The sequence below is a fragment of the Amphiura filiformis genome, chromosome 12, assembly GCF_039555335.1.
Source record: "Amphiura filiformis chromosome 12, Afil_fr2py, whole genome shotgun sequence".
Classification (NCBI taxonomy): domain Eukaryota; kingdom Metazoa; phylum Echinodermata; class Ophiuroidea; order Amphilepidida; family Amphiuridae; genus Amphiura; species Amphiura filiformis.
The window spans coordinates 55,708,833-55,723,379 of NC_092639.1; the positions used below are offsets into that span (position 1 = coordinate 55,708,833).

General features: G+C 39.2%; 1 protein-coding gene across 1 annotated transcript; it reads left to right on the forward strand.

Annotated features, from left to right (window-relative positions):
• The first annotated feature begins 1,512 nt into the window (after positions 1-1,512).
• LOC140166450 (interferon-induced transmembrane protein 3-like) lies at positions 1,513-11,278 on the forward strand. Its single transcript, XM_072189924.1, has 4 exons — positions 1,513-1,943; positions 4,379-4,608; positions 7,074-7,193; positions 10,625-11,278. The coding sequence occupies exons 1-4, from the start codon at positions 1,922-1,924 to the stop codon at positions 10,775-10,777; spliced, it is 525 nt and encodes a 174-aa protein (XP_072046025.1). The 5' UTR covers positions 1,513-1,921; the 3' UTR covers positions 10,778-11,278.
• The last annotated feature ends 3,269 nt before the right edge of the window (positions 11,279-14,547 follow it).

Genomic DNA, 14,547 nt, shown 5'->3' on the forward strand with positions numbered 1-14,547 from the left:
TAGCAATTAAAAACGTCTATTGTTATATATTTTATTAATGCAAAATACTCTATTGTGTAACAAAATATTGAAGTCGTCAAAGAAGGTAGTATCATCTCATTTAACTGAAGTACACGCAGTTTTAAAAAGACTGTTGATAAGTGAGATACTTGAACATGTTGAACGAGAAATAAGATAGCAAAATAATACCCGTTGCAAGAACAAGATGCGATGGCTTAGTGGACAGAGCGAAGGTCTGCAGTGCGGAAGGTTGAGAGTTCGATTCCCTTCATGTTATTCTTAGAATTTTTCAGTTCGTTTTTCTTTCTTTTTTTTTCTCTCCCTTTTGTCTTTAATAATATAGGCCTAATGAATGCAGCTTATAGGCCCACCTTTTTCATGATTTATTTCTTGTTGCTAAGTATTTCATATTTAGGCCTAATCCTACATTCGATTTGATCTTTTTTTTAAATTGCATTTAAGTTCAGTAGCTTTCATGAAATAATTTCAAATAAAGCATGTCAAACTGAAGTAATTTTTAGTTCAAGATTATATATAGGCCTATCAAATAAAGGAACATCAACACATATTTTCACGATTTTTTAATTGGACTAGACCCCTCCCCTATCGACAACATATTTTATGAGCTTTTATGCATTCATATTAAATCACGAGATTTAAAAAAAAATTAGTTAAAATAAAATCAAAAATCAAAGAGAGGTGCTAGCGGGGTTCGAACCAAGATCGAACTTCCAAAAATTTTATTTACCCCCGGTATTTACCACCAAGCCATACCAGTGATTTGATAGATACGGTAATAATAGCAATGTTATTCCCACTCATGGCTCACTCGTATATATTCTATTTCTGGAATGAATTAACACCGTCCAAATAATGTAACACAAACCTTTATGCTGACTTTAAAATTGTTTAAACGTTGGGAGTATTATTTTCAAGGTAAATAACCAACAATGAACAATTGACAATGCAAGTTTCTTTGCAGGAAAAACATCGGCCTTACAATATATCGCGTGACAGTAGTCACGCACAAAGATAAGCATTTCAACATGTTCAATATACGACTCGGAATATACCCCAACCAAAATTGATGAAATTTTCAGGCAAGCTCACTTTAGTTATTCTATAACATGACACCCATTTTTGATTCCGGCGCTTTTTCTTGCTTGATGATATGAACATTTTTGTGTTCGTGACATGCAATTTTTCTCATTTTCCGAGCTACTTTGGACATGTTCAAGCTTCTTTATTGTCCATTTAATTCAACTTTTACAAGTTATTTGTTGCTTTACACAATGTTTGATATCTTATCTGTGGTTAGGGTACATAAATGGAGCAATATACGACCCGTGTCTTACATTTCTGGAGCTATTTTGATAAAACGTGTTTGCCGGCTAAAATTTCAACATTGCGTTACGTAACTCGTGTTCACCAACCCGTATAAATTTTCTGTCGAACAAAAGAGGTCACGAAGTTGCCGTCGTACTGGTACGGTTACTTTTCAAGCACGTCACATCACAGCTCCCATTGGGCACCCCATTCCTTTTTGAAAGGAATTTTTTTGACCAGTTACAATTGCTTTAAATCCAGATTTTCAAAGTGTCTTGATAAAAAAAATTCCAGCAAAAATAGTTCACAATCGAAAATTCTATATTTGATAAGCTCGTTTCGGACAATTCCATGGCTTTTGTTAATACATTATAGCATTTTTAAGCTTTTTCCAGTATGATATTGGCAACTGGAATTCCAGTCGTTTTCAGGAAGTAAACCTAGAAATCCAGACGTACCTTTCAGTACTTGATCAAATACAATGATATTGACTGAACAATTTGCCATGCCATACATACATACATACCGCATAACGTAATTATAGTATAATGTAATTCGGATTGTTTCGCAGGTTCCGTTTTAGCTTAAGATCAAAATGGAGTCCAACAATGAGGAAGGTAGGTGAAAGGGTTTCTTTTCCATATATTTGTTTAATGATTTACTTCCATATGTTATGATAGTAGAGATGCACTGATCAAAAAGCTTCTTTATCAGATAATTTGCCATGGTTTTGTCTGTTAATATGTCTTTGCATCAACTGAAAGCTGCCGATCCTGCTTGTGTTTTTCTATTTATTTCCTGCAACTGGTTACCAACTGACTAAATCACCTGTTCTATATAGGTATATTTGGATACCTGCTTCAGTGTTTCATTTCCAATTTTGATTTCCTTGTTATCTGCATACATACAGGTTGGGCATGACCTTTGTTTTAGACATTTATTTGTATTCCTTTTATTACGGCGTGTGACCTTGTCCTTGTTTTAAGTTAGTTTAGGGTCTACATTTTTGTATTTTACTCTATTTATGCAAAAGTGCCCGATTATTATATTGACCAAACTGTATAATTTATTGTTTTTATTTATGATGCTGATACATCATTCATTCTAAAATATTGTTGTACTGTACTTGTACCGTGTTACCCGTTCATATTAGCCTTGATACCACAACCAGTGCATACGTCAGCCTTCTTGCTCAATGTTCTGGAAAGGCAGTCGTCTCTTCACCTATATATTTCTAACCACCTTCATTTGTTACCACCAATGTCCCCTTTTATAGTTATGCTCTAGTCACGGTTCAATGGCGCTTACTTGTATGCAATTATATTTATGTTATACTTTTGTACATGACATATTGTGCCTTACAGATGCAGCCATAATAATCTTTGATTTTTATACTGCTTCATAATTTTTGGAGTCATTACTAACTCTACTTATTGTTTATTTCATGCATGTGTTACGAGTCGTTACAAGACTCAAGGCCAAAAACACCTTTTACCTAAATTCAATTCAGAATGCACAACAAAACACACTGTTTGATTAAGTTAATAATATTTGAATCTTTAATGAAAAATAAAGTATGATTTAACAATGATTTTGAATGAATGAAATTCATAAATTAGGAATGTTACCTAACCAGCAGCTTTTCTTGTTGACCACAATATTCTGTTACACTCTATGTTCTTGATGTATATCCTGAACACTTTTATATCCTTTGCGTATAAAATCCTCGCACAGATGATCTCCAAAATAGTGCTTTTTTCACCTTTCACACATTTTAGTGGAAAACAGGCGTGCCTTACATCCCACTGTTTCCACTTACACTGACAGATGTGTTGTTTCATAATCCAGACTTCAGTAAGTCTACAGAAGAATATATTGCTTTCTTGGAAGAGGTACGCACTTTGGCGTATTCTAGATCTTCTCTATTATTACTGGATAGTAGTACATTGATTACATAAGATTATGTCTGCTTGGCAAATTACTTCCTTATTTTATTGTGTTACTCTCATTTGTCATGACAATTTACTATTTCTTATAACTGAAGTGGTAGCCATAAGTTCTATTAAGTCAATATTGTATTTTAATTAAAGCATTATTATTGGTGGTAGTATTAATTACTACCATTATTCATTCATATTCATTCATATTTTATTTCCATAATAATTTCCACATACCATTATTATTATTATTATTATTATTATTTTGTCTATTGAACGGTCCCTTTGGTTTAGCTATATAGAAAAAGAATGTTTTTCAAAGATTCTTTGCAACTATCTGAATACGGGCTAGTTTGTTTATAAAAGATGTTTTGCTATTAAAAAATCCAAAATATTAGAATGGGTATATTTTAAAGTCACATTCTTCAGCCTTTTTGGTGTTAAGACTGGGAGTACACTCTCAGTGGCGTAACCAGGGGGGAAGGGGGCAACGTGCCCCGGGCGCCAGTTTAGGGGGTGCCGAATTGACCAATTCAGCATCAATTCTGCGCCTCCTCAAGCGATGAAAGTCAAAATGTTTGCGCATTTCAACACAAATATCCATTTAGATCGATTTTGACCGAAATTCAACTTCATTATAACCAAAATTAATTAGTGATATTTGTGCACATTTTCTCGCGCTCCGCGCGCAATTGTTTCAAGGTTTTTTTGGGTGAGGGGGCGACACTATGTATCCTTAGCCCCGTGCGCCACAACCCCTAGCTACGCAAATGTACACTCTAAACTAAAAATAGCGTGATCAAAATTGACTCCATAGTAGTCAACTATGCACCTTATTCCTAAATTGTGGTAAATGTAGGGGTAGGCCTAAGGTGCATAGTTGACTTCTACAGGGTCAATTTTGACCAAGCTGTTTTATGAGTGTAACACCCGGGAAATCGAGTCCCGCTCGAAAATGTAGAATATAAGTGCAAATTTCACACTCCGCTTTGGCTTGATTCCTAGTGATACTTGTACCCCCGGGTACCCGCCTGTAGGCCTAAATTGCATAATATATGATTGAATTGTTGATGATTCAAAGCACTTTTGCTCATTTTGTTTGTCATCTTGCGTAGATCAACAGCCACCACCGTACATGCCGTATTCCGCCCGGTATGCCAATCCGACAGCTGCGGGCATCTTCCCAAGCGATCACCCCCCGGAGTATCCTTTATACACACCGCAAGTTTACACACCGCCAAGTCAAAAAACAACCACAGTTGCCGTCGGATCTGCGCCTGTTGCCGTTAGGCCTCCGCCTGTTGCCGATAGGCATCCGTCTGTTGCCGTTAGGCCTCCGCGTAATGTAAGTCAGTTCAAGATAATAAGGAAATTATCAGTACTCTGTAAAAATGTGTCTTATAGCAATTATAAACATGTACCTTGCCAGTGGAGTAGCATCATACGGGCACGGGGATGGAGCATGCTGTGCCCCCCCCCCCCCATCGATTTGGAAAATCAATGAGCCCCCCCATCCTGCCTGGTGCCTACAATCATGGTCGGTGACCACCCAGCAAACACAAAAACGTTATATTTTGGCTTTTGGTTTAGGTAAAAACGTTTTAATAACATTAAAATGTCGGGTTATATAAAGGTCATGAAATCGTTTTAAAACGTTTTGTTTTGTATGGAAACACACTACAGCAATATTTTTAAAATGTTTTCGAAATGTCATTGTAAACTATTTTTGCAACCATTTTTGGCCAAATATTTTGTCAACACTTAAATAACATTATGTTAAAACATTTGCACCCAGCAAACACAGAAATGTTCTTAAAATGTTTTTTACAAAACGTTTTAATAACATTTAAATGTCGGGTTATATAAAGGTCGTGAAAAGATTTTTAAAACGTTATTGTAAATATTTTGGACAAACATTTTTCGCAAAATTTTTTTTCAACCCCCAAAAACCATTCTGTTTAGAATGATTTGAACCAAGTTTTCAAACATGTTTTTGGAATGTTCTTAAAACGTTTTTATACCCTTTATATAACCCGACATTTAAATGTTTTCTGTAAAACATTTGTGTTTGCTGTGCAGTAAATTACCAGGAAATGTTATTTAATGCTATGAAAACGTTTTATACCATCAATGTACCCTTTATATAACCCGACATTTAAACGTTTTCTGACAACCTTTTATAATCTTTTGCGAATGATGTCGATAACGTTTTGTGTTTGCTGGGTTAACCCACCCACACCACCACCACCCACCACCACCCCCATGACTAATAACTCACGCTACACCATTGCTTTATCCCTCTCCACACGGGTGTCGACTGCAGACGACCAATTCAAAATTGTCTTCAAAAATTCAAACATTCCGGCTTTATTTGGAATCAGTATGAAACAAGGCATTGAAATGTTCAAATGTGTACAAACAAGCCCAGTGTTGGTTTACTCAGGTTTAGTGGTTCTTAAGAAATAATCACAAAACTTGGACTTCTTTATGTTGCCAGTACGCAAAGCATTAATACGAAACAAATGCGTATAAGGGCGTGTCTTGCCTGAAGACAACTACAATCTAGACACGTCCTGTGAAGCCAGTTTTGAGACACAAGCGTACAGAATCAGGGTTGGAAGTGCCTGGTTCAAAAAAAAAGGAAATTTAATAGGCCTATTTCAATGACCAATCTAGCGTAGCGGGCAGGGGTATTCTGAATTATTTAATTATTAAGTTAATGTTGCTGCTCAATTACCTGATTTTGGTGCGCCACAAGGCTATGTAATGGGGCCACTCCTGTTTATACTGCATATATTCGTCCCATAAGTGACATTGCCATCAGTCATGGAATTATTTGGACGACACGCAACATCTCGTTTAATCCCTGTATTCCTGGTGATATGGAGCGTGCCCTTTCCACATTGACTCGCTGTATCAATGAAATTAAAACCTGGATGTCATGAAACTGTCTGATGCTGAACGATTCGAAGACGGAATTCTTTGTTGCAGGGTCACCTTACAATCTTAAACACTTGCCCCAAATTGAACTCACCATTGGCACATAAGATCAAGCCATCTGAGACTGTTCGAAACCTCGGCGTCATGTTCAATCCTTCAACATGCACAATGACCCTTTCCAGCCATGTGAACTTCCTCCGCAGATCCATCAATTTCCAACTACGACATCTCTGGCGTATTCGTCAATTCATTGTCCAGGACACTTGCCACCTTGCAGTTCGTGCGCTCATTTCATGTCGTCTAGACTATTGCAACGGACTCTTCACTTCGCCTACAGAATAATGATGCGAGACTGATTTTTGCAGTTAGTTGATCGTAGAACTGACGCTTCCAATCTCCTGAAGACCTTGCACTGGCTTCCAGTTCGCCAACAATTACTGTTTAAACTCCTTCTGTACGTCTATAAGTCTATGCAACACCAGAGCCCCAACCACAGCACGGACTACTTTACCGTTTATGCGGGCGTTTATGTTCCTCCTCGTACCTTGCGATCGTCTTCTGACAGTAACAGCTATTCCAAGACGCAGCCACAGAATCAATGGCGAAAACAGGTTTCACATTGCAGCTGCTACGGCATAGAATTCACTACTCGTGGACATAAAATCTGCTGCGACCTTATCCATGTTCAATTATATGCTAAAGACTTATTTGTTTTCTTGAACTGTTCTCTTGTTTATTTGACTTTTTGTGTGTATTTTTGTTTAAAACGCTATGGTATCTTAGTGAATGGCACCATAAATGCCTGTAAATGTAATTAATTAATTAATTAATTAAGATTAATCAATTAATTAATTTATTTTGTTTCATCAGAAAACAATCGTGCGAACCACCCAAGAAGTAGGCCCACCTACTTACATGGTTTGGTCCATTCTCAATACATTTTTTTGCTGCTGCTTGTTTGGAGTCTTCGCCATTTGCAAATCAAACGAGGTAAGAATTAATACTTCGCCATGACTATAACCAAATCAAATAAACATCCAGTAACCATGGTAACTGTTTTAATGATTGTTAGCAGATACTAACTGTGACTTTTGGGTAACTTGACTTTAAATATTTGACCCAGTAAAGAGAGGTTCATATCATCAATAAATTTTCCCTGTACATAGCTAGTATAAAACACCATGTTTTGGACCCAAATAGGGTAAAAGTGCATAGTTTTGCCTTTATTTTGGGCTAAAATAGTCTGAAATTTAAATTTTCAGCAGTGGCCTGTCAAAAGCAAGGATCTTTGTTGATATCGCGTAGAGAAATGAGAGCAATTATCAATTTGGGGATATTTTAAGAGGTGACAGCATCAAGGGCCTTTCAGCGCTTTATTTTGGTACAATTCTGGGGTCTTTTTGAGCTGATCGGTCCAAAACAGGGATCTTTTGTTTGTGTGTGGGGGTGTGTGGGGGCCATACCCGTATGGTGTTTTGTGTTGCCTCCCAAATACAAATATAGTATATGCTATGTTTTTGATTGAAGATACTATATTTTAATTTTGGCAGCGATTGATTATAAACATGCTAAAACACCTGTCTCAAAAGAAGTGAAAGGGAGTGCCTGTGCACACTTAGCCTACTGCCTTTTTGCTGAGGGGGAGGGGGCAATGCGTATAGTGACGAGGTTTCCATTCGGTGTGTGTATTGTGTACTGAAGTACCAAGTGGCCTAGCTACCGGTGGGTGACTCGATTCTGGACAGATCTAGGGGGCTCTGCAGAGACAAGTAGTTATTCATGATGCTCTGGATCAAGGTCTCGTCTTGTCCTCACTTCTCTTGTCATGTCCTTCCTCTTGAATCACAGAGTGATCCTAGCAAGATCGCCAAACTGTTACGGGGCTAGTGCAAGGGGAAAAGAGAAAGGAAAGGGAAAGACAAACGAAAAGAAGGGGAAAGGAGGGGAAAGAAATGAACGAAGGGGAAAGGAGAGAAAAGGAAGAGAGCAATGGGAAGAAATGGTCTTGTCTTGTCTTGTCTTGTCTTGTCTTGGTTGAGTCGGCAGGTTCAGATCTAGATGTACTATGCCAACTTTGATGCTGCTCAAGCTGATATAATGACATGACTACATGCACTTAAATTACTTTTGGACTCTATTTTTGAAAATTTCTAAGGTGGCTGCTGAAGTGGTGTCCCCATGAAGCTTGTTCCAGTCTGTCACAGTGCGAAGGAGGAAGGAGTTCAAATAAATGTCCTTTGTTCCTTGCATCTTGAGGATTTTGAGCTGGTGACTACCCCTAGTTATGGTTTCCGTTGACATGGTGATCATGTCGTCCCTGTCGATTGCGACTGAGTCGTTCATGATTTTGTACATCATGGTCAGTCTGTTTGTTCTGCGTCGGTCTTCTAAGGTCTCCCACTCGAGCTTCTCCAGCATTTTTGTTACACTGCTGCGCTGCTCGTAGTCTTTCAAGCAGAATCTGGCTGCTTTCCGCTGGATTCTCTCCAGAAGCATCTTATTTCCTCTTCTGTATGGATCCCATACACAGGAAGCATATTCTAATATGGGTCTAACCAGCGTTTTATAGGCTGATACTTTAGTTTCCTGTTATGCAAACCAGATGTTTCTCTTGAGGAAGCCCAAGATCCTGCTTGCTTTTGAGGCTGCCGTCTTGATGTGCCCCTTCCACTGAAGACGATTCTCGATTTGAACTCCTAAATATGGCTGGCTAGTCACTTCATTGAGTTCTTTTCCACAAAATGTGTAGTTCATCTGCGATCTTTCTTTCTTGAGGGTGATCTGCATTACAGAGCACTTGCTGGGATTGAATTTCATGCCCTATTTGTCTTGCCATTCCTGAAGTTTGAACTCAGGTGAACTGCTAGATGTATAAAGCACACAATCATCGGCAAACAACCTTGCTGTACTGGTGAGGTTTGCAGGAAGGTCATTGATGAAAAGTAAGAACCACAATGGTCCAGTGACTGTGCCTTGTGGTACCCCTGAAGTCAAATTGTTCGGCTCTGAAGGTGTCCCTTCACAGACTACTCTCTGTGTACGTCTGGTAAGGAAGTTTGTTACCCATCTGTGAATGTCACCCCTGATGCCATAATGCTCGAGTTTCTTGAGGAGGCGTTCATGTGGCACCTTGTCGAACGCTTTGGCGAAGTCTAAGATGGCCATATGCGTGATTTCACCTCTTTCGATGCTCTTGGTCAGGTCATTTAAAGTCAGGATAAGTTGAGTTTCCGTGGAGTGTTTTGCACGGAACCCATGCTGCTTGTCGACAAGAATACTGTTCTGTTCCAAGTGTCCCATTACATGAGAATGGATGATGTGTTCCATCACCTTGCACGGAACGCTGGTCAATGAGACAGGCCTTTTTGGAGATTGCACTGACATTGGCTTCGTCCCACTGAAGTGGAATCTCCACCTTTATCAAGGGTCTCTTGGAAGAATTTGGTGAATATCAGTGTCAATTCCATCGCCGCCATCTTGAGTAGCCATGTTGGAATGCCGTCAGGCCCAGATGCCTTATTTGGATTAAGGTTCTGAAGTTGCTTGAGTACCCCTTCTTCCCGGATGATCAGCTTCTTGATGGAAGGAATATTGCTACTGGCAAGATTTGGTATAGTAGTATCCTCCTTAGTGAAAACACTGCTGAATTGGTCGCTGAGCGCCTCAGCCTTCTCTTTGTTGGTGCTAAGAATTTTGTTGTTCACTTTGAGATCTGGTACTCTTCCTCCATCTTGGCGAAGCTTCTTGATAAATGACCAGAATTCTTTGGTATTGTCGTTAAGAGAGCTTTCAATGTGATCTTTAACATGTTCCCTCCTGGCGTAATTGAGACTGCGTCTAAGATCTTTCGAGCAAAGTTTGTACTTCTCCCAGTCGGTTGATTTTCCAGAACGCTTCGCCTTGTTATATGCTCTTTCTTTCTACACAACCTTCTGTGCTCCCTTGTAAACCAAGGCAGATTATGCCTGTTAGAGACCATTTTTGATGGAACATGTTTGTCCATGACAGATTTGATTTGATTCTCAATGGCGTCCCATTTCTCTTGGACAGTTGACCCATGCAAAGAGGATGCAAAGAGGCTTCTCTTCATGGTATAAAAATGCCTCCCCCCCCCCCTGGACCCCACGCCGAGAAACGCTTCACTCAATTTTTAACTCAACTTGGGGGGGGGGATTTTATAGCCTTGTCCACCCTGGCCGACAGGGCTGGCTAGGTGTAGATAAGGCTACTCATAAGTCATAATATGCGTAGTTAGGCCATTAGGTGGATATACTAGAATCAATTAGTCCTACAAACTACGAGTCTTGATATTTTCTTTACCTTTTATTTCATCTCATTTCCAAAGTTTTCTCAAATAAAATGTCTAATCCAATATGATGCCAATTTCTCCTTGTAGTACTATCTTTTCTTTTCCATCTCAGGTTTCCGACCACATGCATCAGGGTAACGTCAGAAGAGCTCTACAAGCTTCCAAGTCAGCTCGAGGTTGGAATGTCTTAGCCACTATCACTGGCATTATTGGCACTGCTATCGTCGTTGTTATGAACATCTTTTTAAGGACCTCAGAATTTTGACGATCCTAAGTTGGAAGCGGCTCTTGATAAAACGTGCGATATTTTTTATGAGTACATTAAAGTGATAAGCAGCCGCAGCGTGCATCACACATCTCTAAAAGTCATGTATACAATGTACGGGGTGTACTGTAGTTGCATCTGCAAGCTTCTACATCCCAAAATCGACATAGCGCTATAATACCTAGACTTACTTTACTACAATGGAAAATATTTTGATATCTCTTTTCAGTCCTATTCCCATTCTATTTCACGTAATGTTTAAGTTGTAACGAATGTTTTGATGGCGTAAAATCGATAATATATTTCTACCAGATATTCTACGTAGCATATTATCGATTTTACATCATCAAACATTCGTTACAACTTAAACATTACTGGAAATAGAATGGGACTAGATTAAATAACGTAGATATGTTACATCAAATATTCTACGTCGAATACTCGGAGTCTGTAGCGGCCCTTCTTCTAGTCGAAAAAAAAATTGTAAAGAAAACTGAGCTAAACCTGCATTACTCGTTGACTGCCGATAAACGTCCCAATAAATCGGACTTAGTCACCGGTCAGTTCTCATGATAGATATCCATGGCTAACGATGGTTAACTATGAAAACATGTTAAAGGACATCAAGAAAATTTTCTAAGTTATTTATTTTGAGCTCTTTCGAGTATCGACGAGTAATGGATATATTCTGTAGATTTAGGTTTTGTCTGTGACTGCTAATGTGAGGCCGTCGTAGGTCGTACGGGGCTCAAACTCGGTGGGTGGGTGTAGCTCTGTCCTGGCAAGAAGAAGTTTATGTTCGTTAAGTCATCCGACCCCGGGGCCCCCTCCCAGGGGTCATTTGAGGTCAAATGACTAAAACTGTCATATTGGCATGAAACTAGGTCGTACGGGACTCAAACTCGGTGGGTGGGTGACGTTCTGTCCTGGTAAAAAGATGTTTATGTTCGTTAAGTCATCCGACCCCGGGCCCCCCCAGGGGTCATTTGAGGTCAAATGACTACAAACTGTCATATGGGCATGAAACTAGGTCGTACGGGACTCAAACTCAGTGGGTGGGTGTAGTTCTGTCCTGGCAAGAAGATGTTTATGTTCGTTAAGTCGTCCGACCCCGGGGCTCCCTCCCAGGGGTCATTTGAGGTCAAATGACTAAAAACTGTCATATGGGCATGAAACTAGGTCCTACGGGGCTCAAACTCGGTGGGTGGGTGTAGTTCTGTCCTGGCAATCTAAGGTCAAATTACTAAAAAGTGTCGTATGGGCATGAAACTTGGTAGGTACAGTCAACATTTAAAGCAGTATTTTTGAAGGTCATTTTGGGGTCATCCAAGGTCACCACGGGTCATCTGAGGTCAAATTAGTAAAAGCTCATATATGGGCATGAAACTTGGTAGGTACAGTCAACATTTAGAGTTATAAGTTTAGGTCATTTTGGGGTCATCCAATGTCACCCTGGGGTCATCTGAGGTCAAATTAGTAAAAATTGTCATATGGGCATGTCACCATCAGCCTGGTAATCGCGTCCAGCCGAGAACCGCCAAATATGGGTAACCGCCTAGTCTATTTTAAAACTGATGCATCAATGACTATGTTCATCATGTCATATAGAGGCCTTGCATGCGACGTATCATCCCGTAAATATGGCGGACTACTCAAATGCATTCAACAAAAGCATGATTGCAATCTACCGTGACAGTTCGTCTCACACACATAATCCTGCACTACGATCAAATAGGTTGATGACAACATTTGATTGAATGGACTGCACTCCGCCATAACTACGGTGAAGGACACCGGTTGAAAACCTTTGTTTGGAGCCAATCAATAATTTCATGCAGGGCCTCTATTGTATCATTCTCACATAGATATAGAAATACTAAATTCGTTCACTATCTATATTTTTACTTCTAGTAGAGCTCCAATCTAAGGGTTAAAGTTATGTTTTAGGTTAGGTTAGGATTTTTTACAAGTACCCAGTACAGTGAACCTTATGGTACAAATGCCCGCGAAAATTTTAGCATAGGCCTATTGAAACTAAACTGGTGAAATATGGGACAAAAGTGGAATAAATTCGCGCAAAGCGCTAAAATGGCATTCTGTGGCTATAAAATGGCCAAATATGAGGTTAATTTCGACACAAACCAATACACAGGCGTCAATATTGGGGGTGATCACCCCTGGCAAAATATTGTGGCATTTATCCCCCCGATCTACGCCTATGTAATTTAGAGCCCTGTGACTCTCCCTCTCTCCTTCCCCCTCCTTCCTTTTTTTTTCTTCCTCCCCTTGGCGGAAACTCTAATAGGCACATAGGACCAATATGCGATACGTAATCTATTTCCTCTTCTTTCTATATCTAACCTCCTTGGGCCTACATATTAGTACTGATATATCATACGCTGGCGAAATTACGTAATTAATCGGATTAATTAACATACTGAGCAATAGGTGAAAACAATTTTGACAAAAGGAGTTGTCCTTGTCAATTTGTAGACATGTACTTTTGATTATTTACATAGCTTCTTCTCCAATCACTGTGTAAAACATCCATCCAAAATCTGATTGCTATTATTATATGGATGAATGGACATATCACAAAAGGATTGCTTATCTCAATAGGGCATGTACTTAAGCATTTTTTTTAACTGACCGGCGTTATTGGGCGTTTTATCGGAGGTCACCGAGTAATGCCGAAGATCAAAATCGATTTCATGTATTGTGTATGTATCATAGGACGCTCGTATTAATTGTCTCTATGCGCTTGAGAATTCAACAATATAAATAATGGTAGCTCTATTATAATACACATTAATGTTTTAAGCAGATAAAATTCCAAAATATAATACGTTTTCTGCCTTTGCTTGTCACGTGGTAGGCCTATGTTGAAGTTGCGATTATATTTTTAAATAAGTTTCAGCTGAATAACAAGAAGACAAGTGGCCTAGTGGTCTAAGGCGCTAGGCTCATAGAGTACTAAGCGTTGCGCCGTGAGTTCGAACCCCGCCTCTGCCAAACTTTAAAAGAAGTAAATTAAAATTTGACTTTTTTAATTTCATATTTGGGAAATGTGACTGGGAGAATTTATGTATGGTGTGGAGTGGTGTGATAGGGCATGTACTTTAACTGGTCTTTATTGGGCGTTTTATCGGCAGTCAACGAGTAATGGGGTGCGCACAAACATCAGGCATCACATCAGAAGGACATACAAGAAAGAGAATCAGCTTTTATAAGAATTTGTCAAAAGAATGCAGGACGCAAAAAGAACTGGCGTAGGTAGGGTTGTGGTGCCAAGGGCAGAGATGCAGAATGGTCCACTCCACTTCCTGCTGAAATTGTCACCCGCGCTTGGAGGTGAGTAGAATCAGGAGGGTGAAAGTGCATAGGAACAATGCCGGAAACTACGTCACGCTATTGTTCGACTTAAACAACATCATTTTAAACCCCTTCCGTTTTAGTCTCCTCCACCTTCGCAACATGGTACGTGGAGTGACTGGAATCACAATGACAGCGGAGGAGAATACTAGCTGGTCAGACAATTTAATTCTATCAAGCATATAATACCTGAACAATCACCGTCATTTGATCGATTTACTACAGAATATATTGTATACACAAAATATAATTTTAAAATTGTAAACCTGTTAACTTATATACTTGTGTACTAAAGTATAAGGACACGTGAATAAAATCATGTAGAAGACAAAATGGCCGCTAATCCGCCTATTGTCTAGACTTAAACTACATCTTCCGGTTTGTTACGTAATACTAGG